The sequence below is a fragment of the Ctenopharyngodon idella genome, chromosome 8, assembly GCF_019924925.1.
Source record: "Ctenopharyngodon idella isolate HZGC_01 chromosome 8, HZGC01, whole genome shotgun sequence".
Taxonomy (NCBI): domain Eukaryota; kingdom Metazoa; phylum Chordata; class Actinopteri; order Cypriniformes; family Xenocyprididae; genus Ctenopharyngodon; species Ctenopharyngodon idella.
In genome coordinates this window covers 30,477,142-30,490,647 of record NC_067227.1, presented here as the reverse complement: position 1 = coordinate 30,490,647, position 13,506 = coordinate 30,477,142, and the positions used below count along the sequence as shown (strand labels likewise).

General features: G+C 37.3%; 1 protein-coding gene across 1 annotated transcript in view; it reads left to right on the top strand.

The window, feature by feature from the left end:
• cux2b (cut-like homeobox 2b) overlaps positions 1–7,517 on the top strand; it is a 163,037-nt gene extending 155,520 nt beyond the window's left edge. The window contains exons 18-22 of the mRNA XM_051904453.1: positions 138–303; positions 1,196–1,483; positions 2,782–2,970; positions 4,443–4,719; positions 5,780–7,517. Coding sequence (XP_051760413.1) covers positions 138–303; positions 1,196–1,483; positions 2,782–2,970; positions 4,443–4,719; positions 5,780–6,500 — 1,641 coding nt within the window. The 3' untranslated portion in view covers positions 6,501–7,517. The remainder of the gene's footprint in view (positions 1–137; positions 304–1,195; positions 1,484–2,781; positions 2,971–4,442; positions 4,720–5,779) is intronic.
• The last annotated feature ends 5,989 nt before the right edge of the window (positions 7,518–13,506 follow it).

Here is a 13,506-nt window from a genome sequence, read left to right as displayed (position 1 = left end):
CCATCTAGTGGTCACTAGAGTAGTTGACAGTGAAAAGCAGTGGGGTTTCTGTTCTGTTATGAAGGGAATCCTGTGTATGACATTACTTCAGACTTCAGTATTTTTTATGTCTCATCATCTGTCTCTGTCTCTCGCAGGTGTTGGGTTTGTCTCAGGGCAGTGTGAGTGACATGTTATCCAGGCCTAAACCCTGGAGTAAACTCACTCAGAAGGGACGCGAGCCATTTATTCGCATGCAGCTCTGGCTGCTGGACCAGCTGGGTCATGGACTCAACCAGCTGCCCAACCACAGCCACAACCAGGGTCAGTCATGCTTTCTGATTAGAGAAATATGCCTCTAAACACAAACAACCCAACCTACACACAGCCAGTGGTGCTTTTTATGATTTCTTTAATGCAAAAGGAAGTTTAAAGGGAAATTTCTGTCATCAATTACTCTCATAATCAATGTTTATATGTGAATAAAAGCATAAATTGAACCTGTTCATCATATAAAGTGATTGTGTCACTTCAGAAGACTTGGATTACTATTGAGGTGGGTTATGGGTAAGGTTAGGGACAGGTTTGGTGGTATTGGGTGAGTTTAAGTGTGGGGTAAGGGAAGGGTCAACAGTGTAATTACAGCTGTAGTTACATGCAGGTATTTTTTAAATACAAGTAGGCTACAATGTTTTTACACAATGTGTATTGTATCAAATGATACATTTAAATGTTAGTAAATAGTAGTTAAAGATACTTAATATAAAGTGGGAACTAGTGTTGTCAAAAGTACCGACTTCGGTACTGAAATTTTAAAAATGTGACGATACCAGCATTTCCCCACGGGAGCATTTGAAAGCAGGCGTTAATCAGCCAATCCCTAATATATCCGCTGATAGACGCCTGCTTTGAAACGCTCCGTGTGTATCTGTGTAAGCGCTCGGTGAAGATCGTCATTGATGTCTATTTACAACATGTTTTTGAAGCGCTGTAGACAATCACAGACATATCTGTTGAGTGTGTGAACACAATGGCCAATCAGAGGTGTTTAAGAATCCGCTCAACAGTGCTCAAAATGCTGGGGGGAAATGCTGGTATTGTCACATTTTTAAAATTTCAGTACTGACTCTGTACCGAAGTTTATTTCTAATAACTAATAAACCTAAATTGCCCCTGACTGTAAACACTAATATCATCTTTGGCTGTTGATTGTCAGATAAGAGCCCCGTGACGACCCGCTCATCCCCGTCCCCTCCTCCGAGTCCTGAAGACGGACACCCTAACATGACCCTGGAGCCCGTCAGTCTGGCGCTGGAGAGCAGTAAGGAGAACCAGCACCCTCAGCAGGTGGAGCCTCACGGAGGGAAGAGCACCCCGGGCATGACCGTCCCCCAGCAGCCCCACACACCGCTGGGGATCCAGGAGCTGGTGGCCATGTCGCCGGAGCTGGACACGTATACCATCACCAAGAGAGTGAAGGAAGTTCTGACGGACAACAACTTAGGTGATTTAAAGGACAATATACACAATATGACAGCATTTTAGTACATTTTTTTTTTGAGTGAGTTACACTGTTCAAATGTTTGTTTATGTTTAGGAATTCTTTTATGCTCACCAAGGCTATATTTATTTGATCAAAAAAACAGTAAAATATTGTGAAATGTTTTACAATTTAAAATATTTGTTTTCTATTCAATATATTTTAAAATGTAATTTATTACTGTGATCAAAGCTGAATTTTCAGCATCATTACTCCAGTCTTCAGAGTCACATGATCCTTCAGAAATCATTCTAATATGCTGATTTGCTGCTCAAGAAACATTTCTGATTATTATTATTTTTTTACATAATTTTTTAATAAATATAAAATATTCAAAAGAACAGAATTAATTTGAAATAGAAATCTTTTGTAACATTATAAATGTCTTTGCTTTTGGTCAATTTTATGCATCCTTGCTGAATAAAAGTATTTATTCGTAAAAAAAAAGAAAAGAAAAAAAAAATGATAGTAATCCATTTTTTAACCCATTCACTGAAACAGACACTTTGAAACAGATTCTCATGTCAAACTTAAAACTAAGGAGAATTGAAAACTAGGACTGTATGAGCTGCACTAGTTTAGATAAATTGACAATCACGATTTTTTGTTTCAAATAAAGATTATGATTCTCCCATGATTCTGAATAAACAACTAAACAAAATAGCATGTAATTTACTAGAGGATCTGACTAAATGTTAAAAAAAAAAAAAAATCATTAATTTGAATGATTCAATGACTCGCTCATAAAGACTTCACTTGTTTCATTACTGGATGAATAGGTATTTTTGAACAAATCTCTTGAATGAATGATTCAATGACAATTCTTTTTAACAGTCCCTTGTCGCCACCTACTGGTGTAATGATGTAATTGATACTATCGTTATTTGAAGTTATTTTCAAAAGATGATTAGTCAATTTTAATCGCTACCATAGACATCAGTGTTTATATCCAAACTAAAAACTTTTATCGCAGTACTTCTGTGATAATATGAATTATTGTAAGACAGAAATAATTATCTTGTGTGGTTGAAAAGACTGTTTGTGAAGCTGTTTCATGTCTACACATGACAACTGCTCTCTCTGTGGGTCTGAGGCAGTGATAAAGCAGATCTGAATTTTCGCTGGGATCGTACTTGGCATAGCCGAATCATTGTCATTTAGGGTGTTCATTGGGGGTTTGAATCAAGATCATAATCTTTTAACGATTAATCATGCAGCTCGAGACTGTAGCCAGATCAGTACCTGTATATGTATTTATGCAGGTCAGCGTCTGTTTGGAGAGAGCATTCTGGGATTGACCCAGGGTTCAGTGTCTGACCTGCTGTCCAGACCGAAGCCCTGGCATAAGCTCAGTCTGAAGGGTCGGGAACCATTCGTCCGCATGCAGCTGTGGCTCAATGACCCGCACAACGTGGACAAACTCAGAGACGTCAAGAAAATGGAGAAGAAAGGTGAAAGAACAAACATCTACTCAGTTTTTCACTGATTCTGCATCAGTATTTATCATTGTATTACGAACACTGTAAAAAGAACAAAATTCTTACTCCGTATTTTTGTCTTGTTTTCCACTACAAATGTCTAAACATTCATAAATCAAAATACATTTACTTGATAAGCAAAATGACTTAAGATATTAAAGCATTAGTTCACTTTCATATTAAAATTTCCTGATAATTTACTCACCCCCATGTCATCCAAGATGTCCATGTCCTTCTTTCTTCAGTCGAAAAGAAATTGAAAATTGAAAACATTCCAGGATTATTCTCCTTATAGTGGACTTCAATGGTCTCCAAACGGTTGAAGGTCAAAATTACAGTTTCAGTGCAGCTTCAAAGGGCTTTAAACGATCCCAGACGAGGAATAAGGGTCTTATCTAGCGAAACGATCGGTCATTTTCTAAAAAAAAGAAAAGAAAAATGTATATGCTTTATAAACACAAATGATCGCCTCGCAAGTGCTTCCGCCAGACCGCCTTCCATATTCTTTGAAAAGCTGTATGTCCTACACCTTCTCTATTCAACTTATGGAAAAACGGAACTGGCGCCGCGTTAGTTCCGTAAGTTGAATAGGGAAGGGAATTTTGACCTTCAACCGTTTGGGGTCAATTGAAGTCCACTATAAGGAGAATAATCCTATAATGTTTTCATCAAAAATTTCTTTTCGACTGAAGAAAGAAGGACATGGACATCTTGGATGACATGGGGGTGAGTAAATTATCAGAACATTTTAATATGAAAGTGAACTAATCCTTTGAGTCTTGTTTACTGACACAAATCATCTAAATCCAGAGTCTTTGCTTAAAACTGACAAAATATCTGTCATAATTTTGTTTTCCCTTTGAATTAAGTTCAAAGTCTTACCCCACAGAGATTTTTCTTGTTTTAAGCACAAACTCACTCAATTTTGATGATCTTTTTTTTTTTTTTTTCAGCAAATAAGAATTAATTTCTTAAAGGCCTGTTCAAACCAAGAATGAGAACTATAACAATAACTATTTTAGCATCCACACCAATACATGATATCGTTCTCTTTATTCTAAGTGCGTGTCTACCACTTTAAAGCAGGATGGATTCTGATTGGCTCTCAGTGTTTTTAATCATTCATCGGTTGGAAAGTGATTCTAATTATATCGTTTCTCTGTGTCATTATCTTTATAGTTGTGGACTCTGCTTTTCTTTTACATTAAGAATGATTTTTAAAACCATATCTTTATCGTTATTGTCATTGTCCTTGGTGTGAAATGAGCCTTTTGCTTCTCAAGTAAATCTTAATTTAAGCATTATTAGATATTTTTCATGGAAATCAAGACAAAAATACTAAGCAAGTGGATGACCCACTTACTGTAAAGATGCAGTTAATCATAACTTCATCTCAACCAACTAACTGCTTAAGTACAAAATGTCTCTCTCTTCCTTTTCTCCAGCGTATCTGAAGAGGCGATACGGTCTGTTGAGTCCCGGCTCAGACAGCGATTCCCCCGGCGCTCATTCTGACTGCATCAGTCCGGGTTTGACCCCGCTGGAGTTCTGCCCCTTCAGCCAAGCCAAGAAACCCCGAGTGGTGCTGGCGGCAGAGGAGAAGGAGGCTCTGAGGAAGGCGTATCTCCAGGAGCCGTACCCCTCGCAGCACACCATCGAGATGCTGGCCGCCCAACTCAACCTCAAAACTAACACCGTCATCAACTGGTTCCACAACTACAGGTCCGAATCTGATGTTTTTTTTTTGTTTTTTTTTTGCTACTTACCAAGTAAAAAGTCAGCTAAAAGAGATGTCAAAGTTGTAAAACTGTTTAAAACTTTAAATGTGAGTTTGCCTCCACCTGCTGGACACTTGTGGAGTTAGAAATTGAGAGAAAAGAGAATATGATAACTACACCAGTACAGTGGCGTAGTAGATTTTTTTCAATGATATTTTCATAATTTTACCTTTGGTCCCCCCAACCAGAGCACACTGTAAGATACAGTATCCCACAATGCAAAGTTCTCAAACTGGAAGTCACATCAGCAGCAAATTTCTTTTTTTTTTTTTATCTAAATGTTAAAATATTTTATTAATAAACTGGATTTACAATGATAATTTTTACATGATAACTGGATTCAAAGAATTACACATACAATGTAGTGAGATCCAGTGTTATTGTAGTATTATTTATTTACTAGTTTTAGTTGAAGTTTTAGTAATTTTATGTGGTTTAATTATTTTTATTAGTTTATTTATTTATATATATATATATATGTGTGTGTAGTGTGTGTGTGTGTGTGTATGTATGTGTGTATAATATATATATATATATATATATATATATATATATATATATATATATATGTATATATTGTTTTAGTTTTATCAAGTTTAGTATTTCAATATTAACTTATTTCAGTTACCGTTTATCTGGATTCACTTAATTACACGCAATTTATTATTTTAGTTTTATTTATATACTGTTATAGTATGTATTCATATTTTGAAATAGCTTTTATTTTTATATTTTCAGTTTTTTTTTTTTATCTTAAAGTTTTAGTAATTTAGTTTTGTACTTTTGTCATTTTAATTAGTTCTTATATACGTTTCTATATAGCGTTTTCTGTTTTTTTTTCATCTAATATATATATTTTATTTACATCTTAATAGTTTTAGTTAACAATAACCACACCGGTTAGATCATGTGACAACAATATAGCTCACTGAAAAAAATTCTGTGCATTCACACAGTAAGTGTATCTTTATTCTGATCTTGTTTTACCATCATCTTCTAAGCAGGTCCCGTATGCGACGAGAGGTCCTGATGGAGGGTCTCCAAGACAACGACACGGACGCCGAACACACCAACTACTCCCCTCTGGCGTCCCACAGCCCCGTGTCTGACCGTGACGACAGGAAGCAGCCCTCGGCCGTCTGCAGCCGTCCTCTCAGCGCCGTCCCCCGACGCTTCACCGTCAAACAGGAGGCGAACGAGCCGGATGAAGATGAGGACCTGCGTCTGAGGCAGGCCAAGTGCTTCTCTGTCGGCGTCCAGTTCTCTCAGCTGAAAAACGACCCGGGTGTCAGGGACGAGGAGCCGGGCCGCAGTCAGGGTCTGCTTAATGACGGGCCGCAGAGGAACAGCTTGGCGGCGGCGCACGAGGGTGACGAGCTGGAGAAGTCGCCCGAGGATCCCGTCAGCTTCAAAGCTTCGTCCGAACCATCCCGGAGCAGCCTGGAGGTTTCGCTCAACTCGCCCTCCGCCGCGTCCTCGCCCGGCCTTATGATGTCTGTGTCCCCCGTCCCATCCTCTTCTGCCCCCATCTCTCCATCGCTGCCCATCCTTCCAGCCCCGAGCCATCATCCGCCCACCAACTACGGCCTGGAGTCGCCGTCGCTCAACTCCAAACTCAACAAAAGCACTCAGAGACGCAACGAGAAGATGGCCAACCTCAACAACATCATCCATCGGCTGGAGCGAGCCGCCAACCGGGAGGAAACCCTGGAGTGGGAGTTCTAGAGATAGTTTTAACGTCATCGTACGAGCCGCTCTGACGAAAAAATCTGGCCGTCAGATATTTATAAACACGTTTTAGGTATTTTGATAAAGTAACTTTGAATTCTACGTCACAGCACTAGCTGGTTTTGTTTTAAACAGCGAAGGAGAGAAAAAGTAGCAGTGTCATGAAATGCACACTGACGTCTTGTAGATTGCCACTGGGTGAGATTATTCAAATAAAAGACCTCTGTCTTAAGCCATCAAAAAGCACTACTTATTTAAAAACAAAAAAAAAGAGAAAGAGACAATGACCAAATTTGCTAATTTTTGAATAGCAGTTTTTCAACTTTTGTCTGTAAGACGGGACACGAAGTCAAGTGACGTGCGACAGCTTCACCTTGACCGAGGGATAGTCCTAAAAGACTCTAAATAGTGAACACTGCATATGTATTTAGTTTCTTGGTGACATGTTTTGGAACTTTTGTTATACAAGCGTACAACGTGTGATTGTGTGTGTTGTAGAAATCGTCTGCAATAGCCTTCTCTGAACAAGATGTAGCATGGAACATAATTTACCCTCTATTTCCTCTCTAGATAGTAACCTGTGATATACTTGAGCGATACTATAAAAAGAGAAAAACGGTAAAAAACAAGAAAAAAGGAAATGTAAAAAAAGTCGGTACGACGGTAGATGCATTTTTGATTTTGTGAACGTGTCATTTTTTTATTTTCGATTTTTTTTTTTTGGTTGGATACTTTGAGGTTTTACACCAGGGCTCTTGTGCACAGTTCACACACTGCAAAAAAAAAAATGCTTTTCTTACTCTTGTTTTCTAGCACAAATATCTAAACATTCTTAAATCAAAATACATTTACTTGAGAAGCAAAACGACTTAAAGGGATACTTCACCCAAAAATTATCCCATGATTTACTCACCCTCAAGCCATCCTAAGTGTATATGACTATCTTGTTTGTCGAACACAACCAGAGCTATATTTAAAAATGTCTTGGCTCTTTCAAAGTTTTATAATGGTAGTGAATGGCGTTCCTGATTTTGAAGTCCAAAAAGTGCATCCATCCATCATAAAAGATATCCACAGGGGTTAATAAAGGCCTTCTGAAGCAAAGCGATGTGTTTTTGTATAAAAAAATATCCATATTTAAAACTTTATGAACTAAAATAACTAGCTTCCAGAACTAAAATAACTAGCATCGCATCAGAAGTTACTCTTTTGGCGCAAGTTGATTTGCATAGGCCGTCTGCCAGAAGCTAGTTATTTTAGTTCATAAAGATTTAAATATGAATATTTTTCTTACAAAAACGCATCACTTCACTTCAGAAGGTCTTTATTAACCCTCTGGAGCCGTGTGGATATCTTTTATGATGGATGGATGCACTTTTTGGACTTAAAAATCTTGAGCCCCATTCACTACCATTATAAAGCTTGGAGGAGCAAGGATATTTTATAATATAACTCCGATTGTGTTCGTCTAAAAAAAGATACACCTAGAATGGCTTGATGGCGAGTAAATCATGGGATAATTTTCATTTTTGGGTGTACTATCCCTTTATATCTTGTTTACTGAACAATTGCTCAAATTTAAGTAAGTTCATGCTTAAAACAAGAAGAAATATCTGTCAGTGGGGTAAGAAAAATAATCTTGAAAAGTTTATTTCTTTCTGCCATGGAATAAAAAATAATAAAGGTAACTGCAATTTTTATCACACAATTCTGACTTTTTTCTCACAATTACAATTTATATCTCAATACCGAGAGTCAGAATTGCTAAATAAAATTTTTTATTGATGATTTAGCCATTCTCCTTAGCCATTTTGCTTCTCAAATAAATGTATCTTGATTTTAAGAATTTTTAGATATTTGTAGTGGAAAACGAGACAAAAAAATGCTAAGAGAATGAGTTTTTGCAGTGCACATCCTCAATAATTCATCACACATGTACCTCACTGTCCCGACGAGCTGGTCTCACACAAACACACGGGCCAGTGCACTTCCTGTAACCTCTAAAGTTTCAAGCATACTTTTCCGCCTTGAGGTCTAGATATAAATGTAAGATACGTTTCAAAGGAGCCTCAAAGACCACCGACGGAGAGACTGGTGGGGTGGGACGGGGTTTTCACGGGGATTTGTTAGCATGCATATGTTTTAAACTGATCAGTGATCCAGTCGTGGTCTCGGGTGGCGAGAAGAAACATGCCGTACTGGTTTTATCATTCTTCATCCATCTATCCGTCTGTGTTTCCTCCCGCATGAGAGTCGTGGGTCTCTGCAAACTCCCTCCTCCCTCTGAATGGAATAACATGACATCATGATCCTCCTATATGAGGGAACCTGTCCTATTGATGTCACTTCCTGTGGAGAATGACTGTATGTTTATCTATGGCAGTGTAACACTTTACGTTCAGGTCATTTTATAATTAAGACATTTTAGCAGGGAGTTTAAAATAAATGCACTTAAACTCAAATTATGACATACTGGACATCAGACGAGAATCTGTTTTTAGTGCGCTTTAATTGTGTTTATTTATCATCCCATGAGCACTTGGTGTCATTTGCTGTATTCTAGTGATTTTGATACTTATTTCCAGGTGCTCTTTATACTGCAGGAGATTCATGGTAATTTTACTTATAATAATAATTATTCAAAAGCCAGAAACATACTCTTCTCAAGCACGCAGACGTACCTAAATGTGCTCTAAGTGAGTTTTTCATTTTATATTATTTTGTTTTGGAATAGCATGCACAATATTTCATGACTACCTGACAGATATCACTGAAATCACACCTGACTCTGTGACAGAACGAAACTCTTTAGATGATAAAATGGCGTCAGGGAAGCGGCCCGTGATTGTTAGCCAATCAAATGCTCTCTGCCTGTCAATCATTTCACGTGTTCATGTTGTTTTGAAGAGAGGGCATTAAAGGGATAGTGCACCCAAAAATTCTGACTTCATTTACTCACCCTCAAGTTGCTCCAAAAGATATTTTGAAGGATGATAAGCAAACAGTCGATGGGCCCCATTGACTTTTTCCATACTATGGAAGTCAATTGGGCTCATCAACTGTTAGGTTACCCATATTCTTCAAAATATCTTCTTTTGTGTTCAACAGAAGAAAGAAATTCATACAGGTTTGGAACAACTTGAGTGTGAGTAAGGGTACGTTTACACAACAACGATGTACTAAAAACGGAAATGTTTTTTCTTTGTACAGATGACAACATTATCAAAACTATACCCGTTCACACGGATTCACGAAAATGACTTAAAGCGCTGTATTACGCATGCCAGACAAGTAGTTGGCGACGTCACTTTGTAAAGAAATATTACGCGCATACGCATTCTTTTACAGAGCGCTCGCGCCTAACGCACATGCCTATCCACCTTATTTTTACAGTTTACTGCACTGCGATATTCTTCTTGTTACTTCCCTATAGCGGCTAATAAATCGGAAGTCTCACACATTCACAGAAAAGGTGGATAGACTAAACACAATAATACGCATGTGCATGACGTCACTGTTTTCACAGATTCGCGTTTTTGCAGTTTACACAGAGATGACAATGGTAGCGTTTTCAAAAACTTGCACTTTGAAACCCGTTTTCAAAAGTTTGAATTTTCAGACCACCAAAATGCCGTTGTCGTGTAAATGAACGGCCAAAACTCATAAAAAGATTTCCGTTTTTGTTGAAAATGGTGTTGTGTAAACATTTTTGGATGAGCTATCCCTTTAATGCTTGGCATTATCAGAATGCCTGAAATCACTTAAAGTTCTTGCAATACTCAAGGGGGCGATAGAGTTTGCTTTAAATCGGTGGCTCTCAAACTTTTTAACTCAAAGGCCCTGCATTGTTCAACACAATTTTCAAATATAAGCCAAGATATTTCATTCAGTATTTCTGCTATAATTGTGACAAAAATGGTGCTTGTTTTTAATATATATTTATATATTTAAGAAAAAAAATGTTTTTATGTATTTTTAGCATTTTAAGTTAGATTATTTTAATGAATTAATTCATATTAATATTATTTAATTAATAATAATTTATTAATTTGAGTCATTGCGGCCTGCTAAAAAATCGAATCGAAATTAGTTAACTAAACTTAATTTATTGTTTATCCAATTGATTTGTCCAATGTATTTGAACTGACAAAAAAAAAAAAAAGCTTTCAACTTTTTCAACAACAACAAAAAATTTTTTTAAATTTTTTTCTGGCCCCCTTCTGTTGAGAACCACTGCTTTAAATGTCTGTGCTGTTGAATCGGGTGTGATATTCAGGTAGCAAGCTATAAACAAGTAAACTTAAATAAACCTAGCTAAATTTAGTTTAACTAGCTTGCTCAGCGAGATTCTGTTCTGTTATGGCGGAGCAACAGATTGTAGTTGGCCTGAAAGAGTAAACCTGCAGTAGAAGCAGAGAGTTCGCACTAATGCTGCTCTCCACATTATTAAGAGCGGATGTCCATTTTTTTCAGCTTGATTATGCCAACTGGTATTTGATATCATATTATTTGTCATAATTATAACACACTGGTTTGTACAACAAATAGTTTTACCATTTACTGAACTTTGTTATTGTCAAAATTTCTCTAAAGCTGCTAATGAATCTGAAAACTCACACATTGACACAAAATAGCTTACTTCTGCAATGAAAAATAAGGTGTGTAATGGCCCTTTCGGCCGCATGTGAATTTCGTTCTGACACATTTCGCTTGTGTTGATAGAAATACTTGCATTCACATACTTGCGTAGAGTCTGTTTCTGGTCTAAAACTGAATAACGCTGAATCAAAAGCAGATGTTTGTGGACGAAACACTGAATGCGTTTGAAGTCTGAACACAATGACCAAAGCAAAACAAACACTCTTTCCTATAAAGGACGGCTTGTTTGTTTTGTATAACTTTGTGAACACTGAAACATGCAGCTTTTTAGACCTCACAAACCATGAAATCGCAAAATGCATCAAAGCGCAGATGAATGCTCACGTAGCGTTTGATCAATCCAGATGGTCGTTTTGCTGCTTTTGATTGAAATACTGTTTTTTATTTATTATATTGATGTTCCTTTCCTACTGTATCATGTTTTATACTCGATATTTACAACTCCTCAGTACCACATGAGAAAAATTCACGCAGCACTTAGAAAAAATGTGAAGAATTGAAGAAAGTACAGCAATTATTCTGAATTTGTGTTCTTTGCCTTCATGTCTTGTTGAGGTTGTTAGAAAACACTTGCACATGTCTTAATAGTACTGAGGGTCGGATCTTAAAACATATGTAAATATATATATAAATATTACACATTTACTGAAAAGGATATATCTTAGGTCCTTGACACTAGCGTGCTGATGATATTTAATAGAGTGTACAGTTATATTAACCAAACACATAGAGCCAGGGGTGGTCTGGCAAGCTTGCCCATGTTCTAGAAACTTCTCTCAGGGTAGACTTGCTTCTCTAAGCTTTACAAAACCTGTCAGGTCACACCACTGGTCAACGTTTACTGTTCCTAACCGCCGTTTGCTTTTCTTTCAACGTTCTCAACAAATTGCAAATCATTTTTAGTCGACTGATCATGTGATTTGTACATCTGATCAATTGGAAATAAGAATCTCATGTACTTTAATTCATACTTTTATTATTAATAACAAGCGACCAGACACCAACATCTAAACAAAACAGCTAAAATATGAATGCATCTCATCTGAACTCCTGACTGACGCCTTCAGAAACGATTAGTGCTGTTTTAAATGAAACCTCAATGACTACTTGTTTTTTTTTTTTTTTTCTCATGTTGTTGTTCATGTAATAAAAATTTCCTGTTGACAACAGATTTTATGACCATTCTAAACTGCTTTCATTTTCTGTATGTTTTTAACATTTGTATTTTGCATGCCTTGTTTTATTTGCAAGGATCAGGAATGTTTGAATGGGTTTTTCCCCCCAAGAAATCAGCACTTACACATAGTTTCACTTCCTGCCGGTTATAATGGATGATACTGTATTAGGCACTTTCCACGAATACAGTACAATTGACTTGGGCACAAAATTCATCTTCTTTTTGCATGAGAATTTCCAGATGACAAATTACATCTACTGTAAATTTAACCAAGCATGAAAATTGGGTTGTTTTAAAGGGGTCCTTTAATGCCCCTTTTCACAAGATGTAATATAAGTCTCTGGTGTCCCCAGAATGTGTCTGAAGTTTCAGCTCAAAATCCCCCACAGATCATTTATTATAGCTTGTCAAATTCGACTCTATTTGGGTGTGAGCAAAAACACGCCATTTTTGTGTGTGTCCCTTTAAATGCAAATGAGCTGCTGCTCCCAGCCCCCTTTCCAGAAGAGGGCGGAGCTTTAACAGCTCACGCTTCAGTTGCTCAACAACAACAAAGCTGGAGAATCTCACGCAGCCAAAATGAGGATTGTCAGTAACGGTGTTCAGCCTTACATGGTTCAAACCGGAGTCAGACACTGATGGAGAGACTCAGGAAGAAGTTACAACTTTTAGAATGAAACTGGACATTTCTGAATGGATAGTGGATAAATTTATGTACAGTAGTCAACATTTAAAGTGGATCAAAACCTTTTATCAAAGTTGTCCTAAAACCTTCTTCTTAGGACAACTTAGTTCTTAGAACAACTTTGATGAACTTTTTTGATCCACTTCAAATGTTGATTACTGTAGTTGCTGTGGAGTTGATTCAACTCATCGACTAGCATGTGCCGTCATGTTAATCTTTTGTGCAAATCCAGCGTTGAATTGATCCTTGTTTGTAAAGCAGTCCGGTGTAAAATGACGGCATGGCAACAACACTCTACTACAACAACTCTTTCTCTTCTCTAAAGCAGCCCAACATGGACTCACCCCCTTTGTTGTGTGTTCTTGGGGGCGGGGTTTATGTAAATTTTAGGGTTTGTGATGTCACTAAACCAGGAAGAAGCTCGTTGTAGTCCCTACCAGCTGTTTGTTGTTGTCCTTAAAAAGTGATTTCTGTAAAAGAAA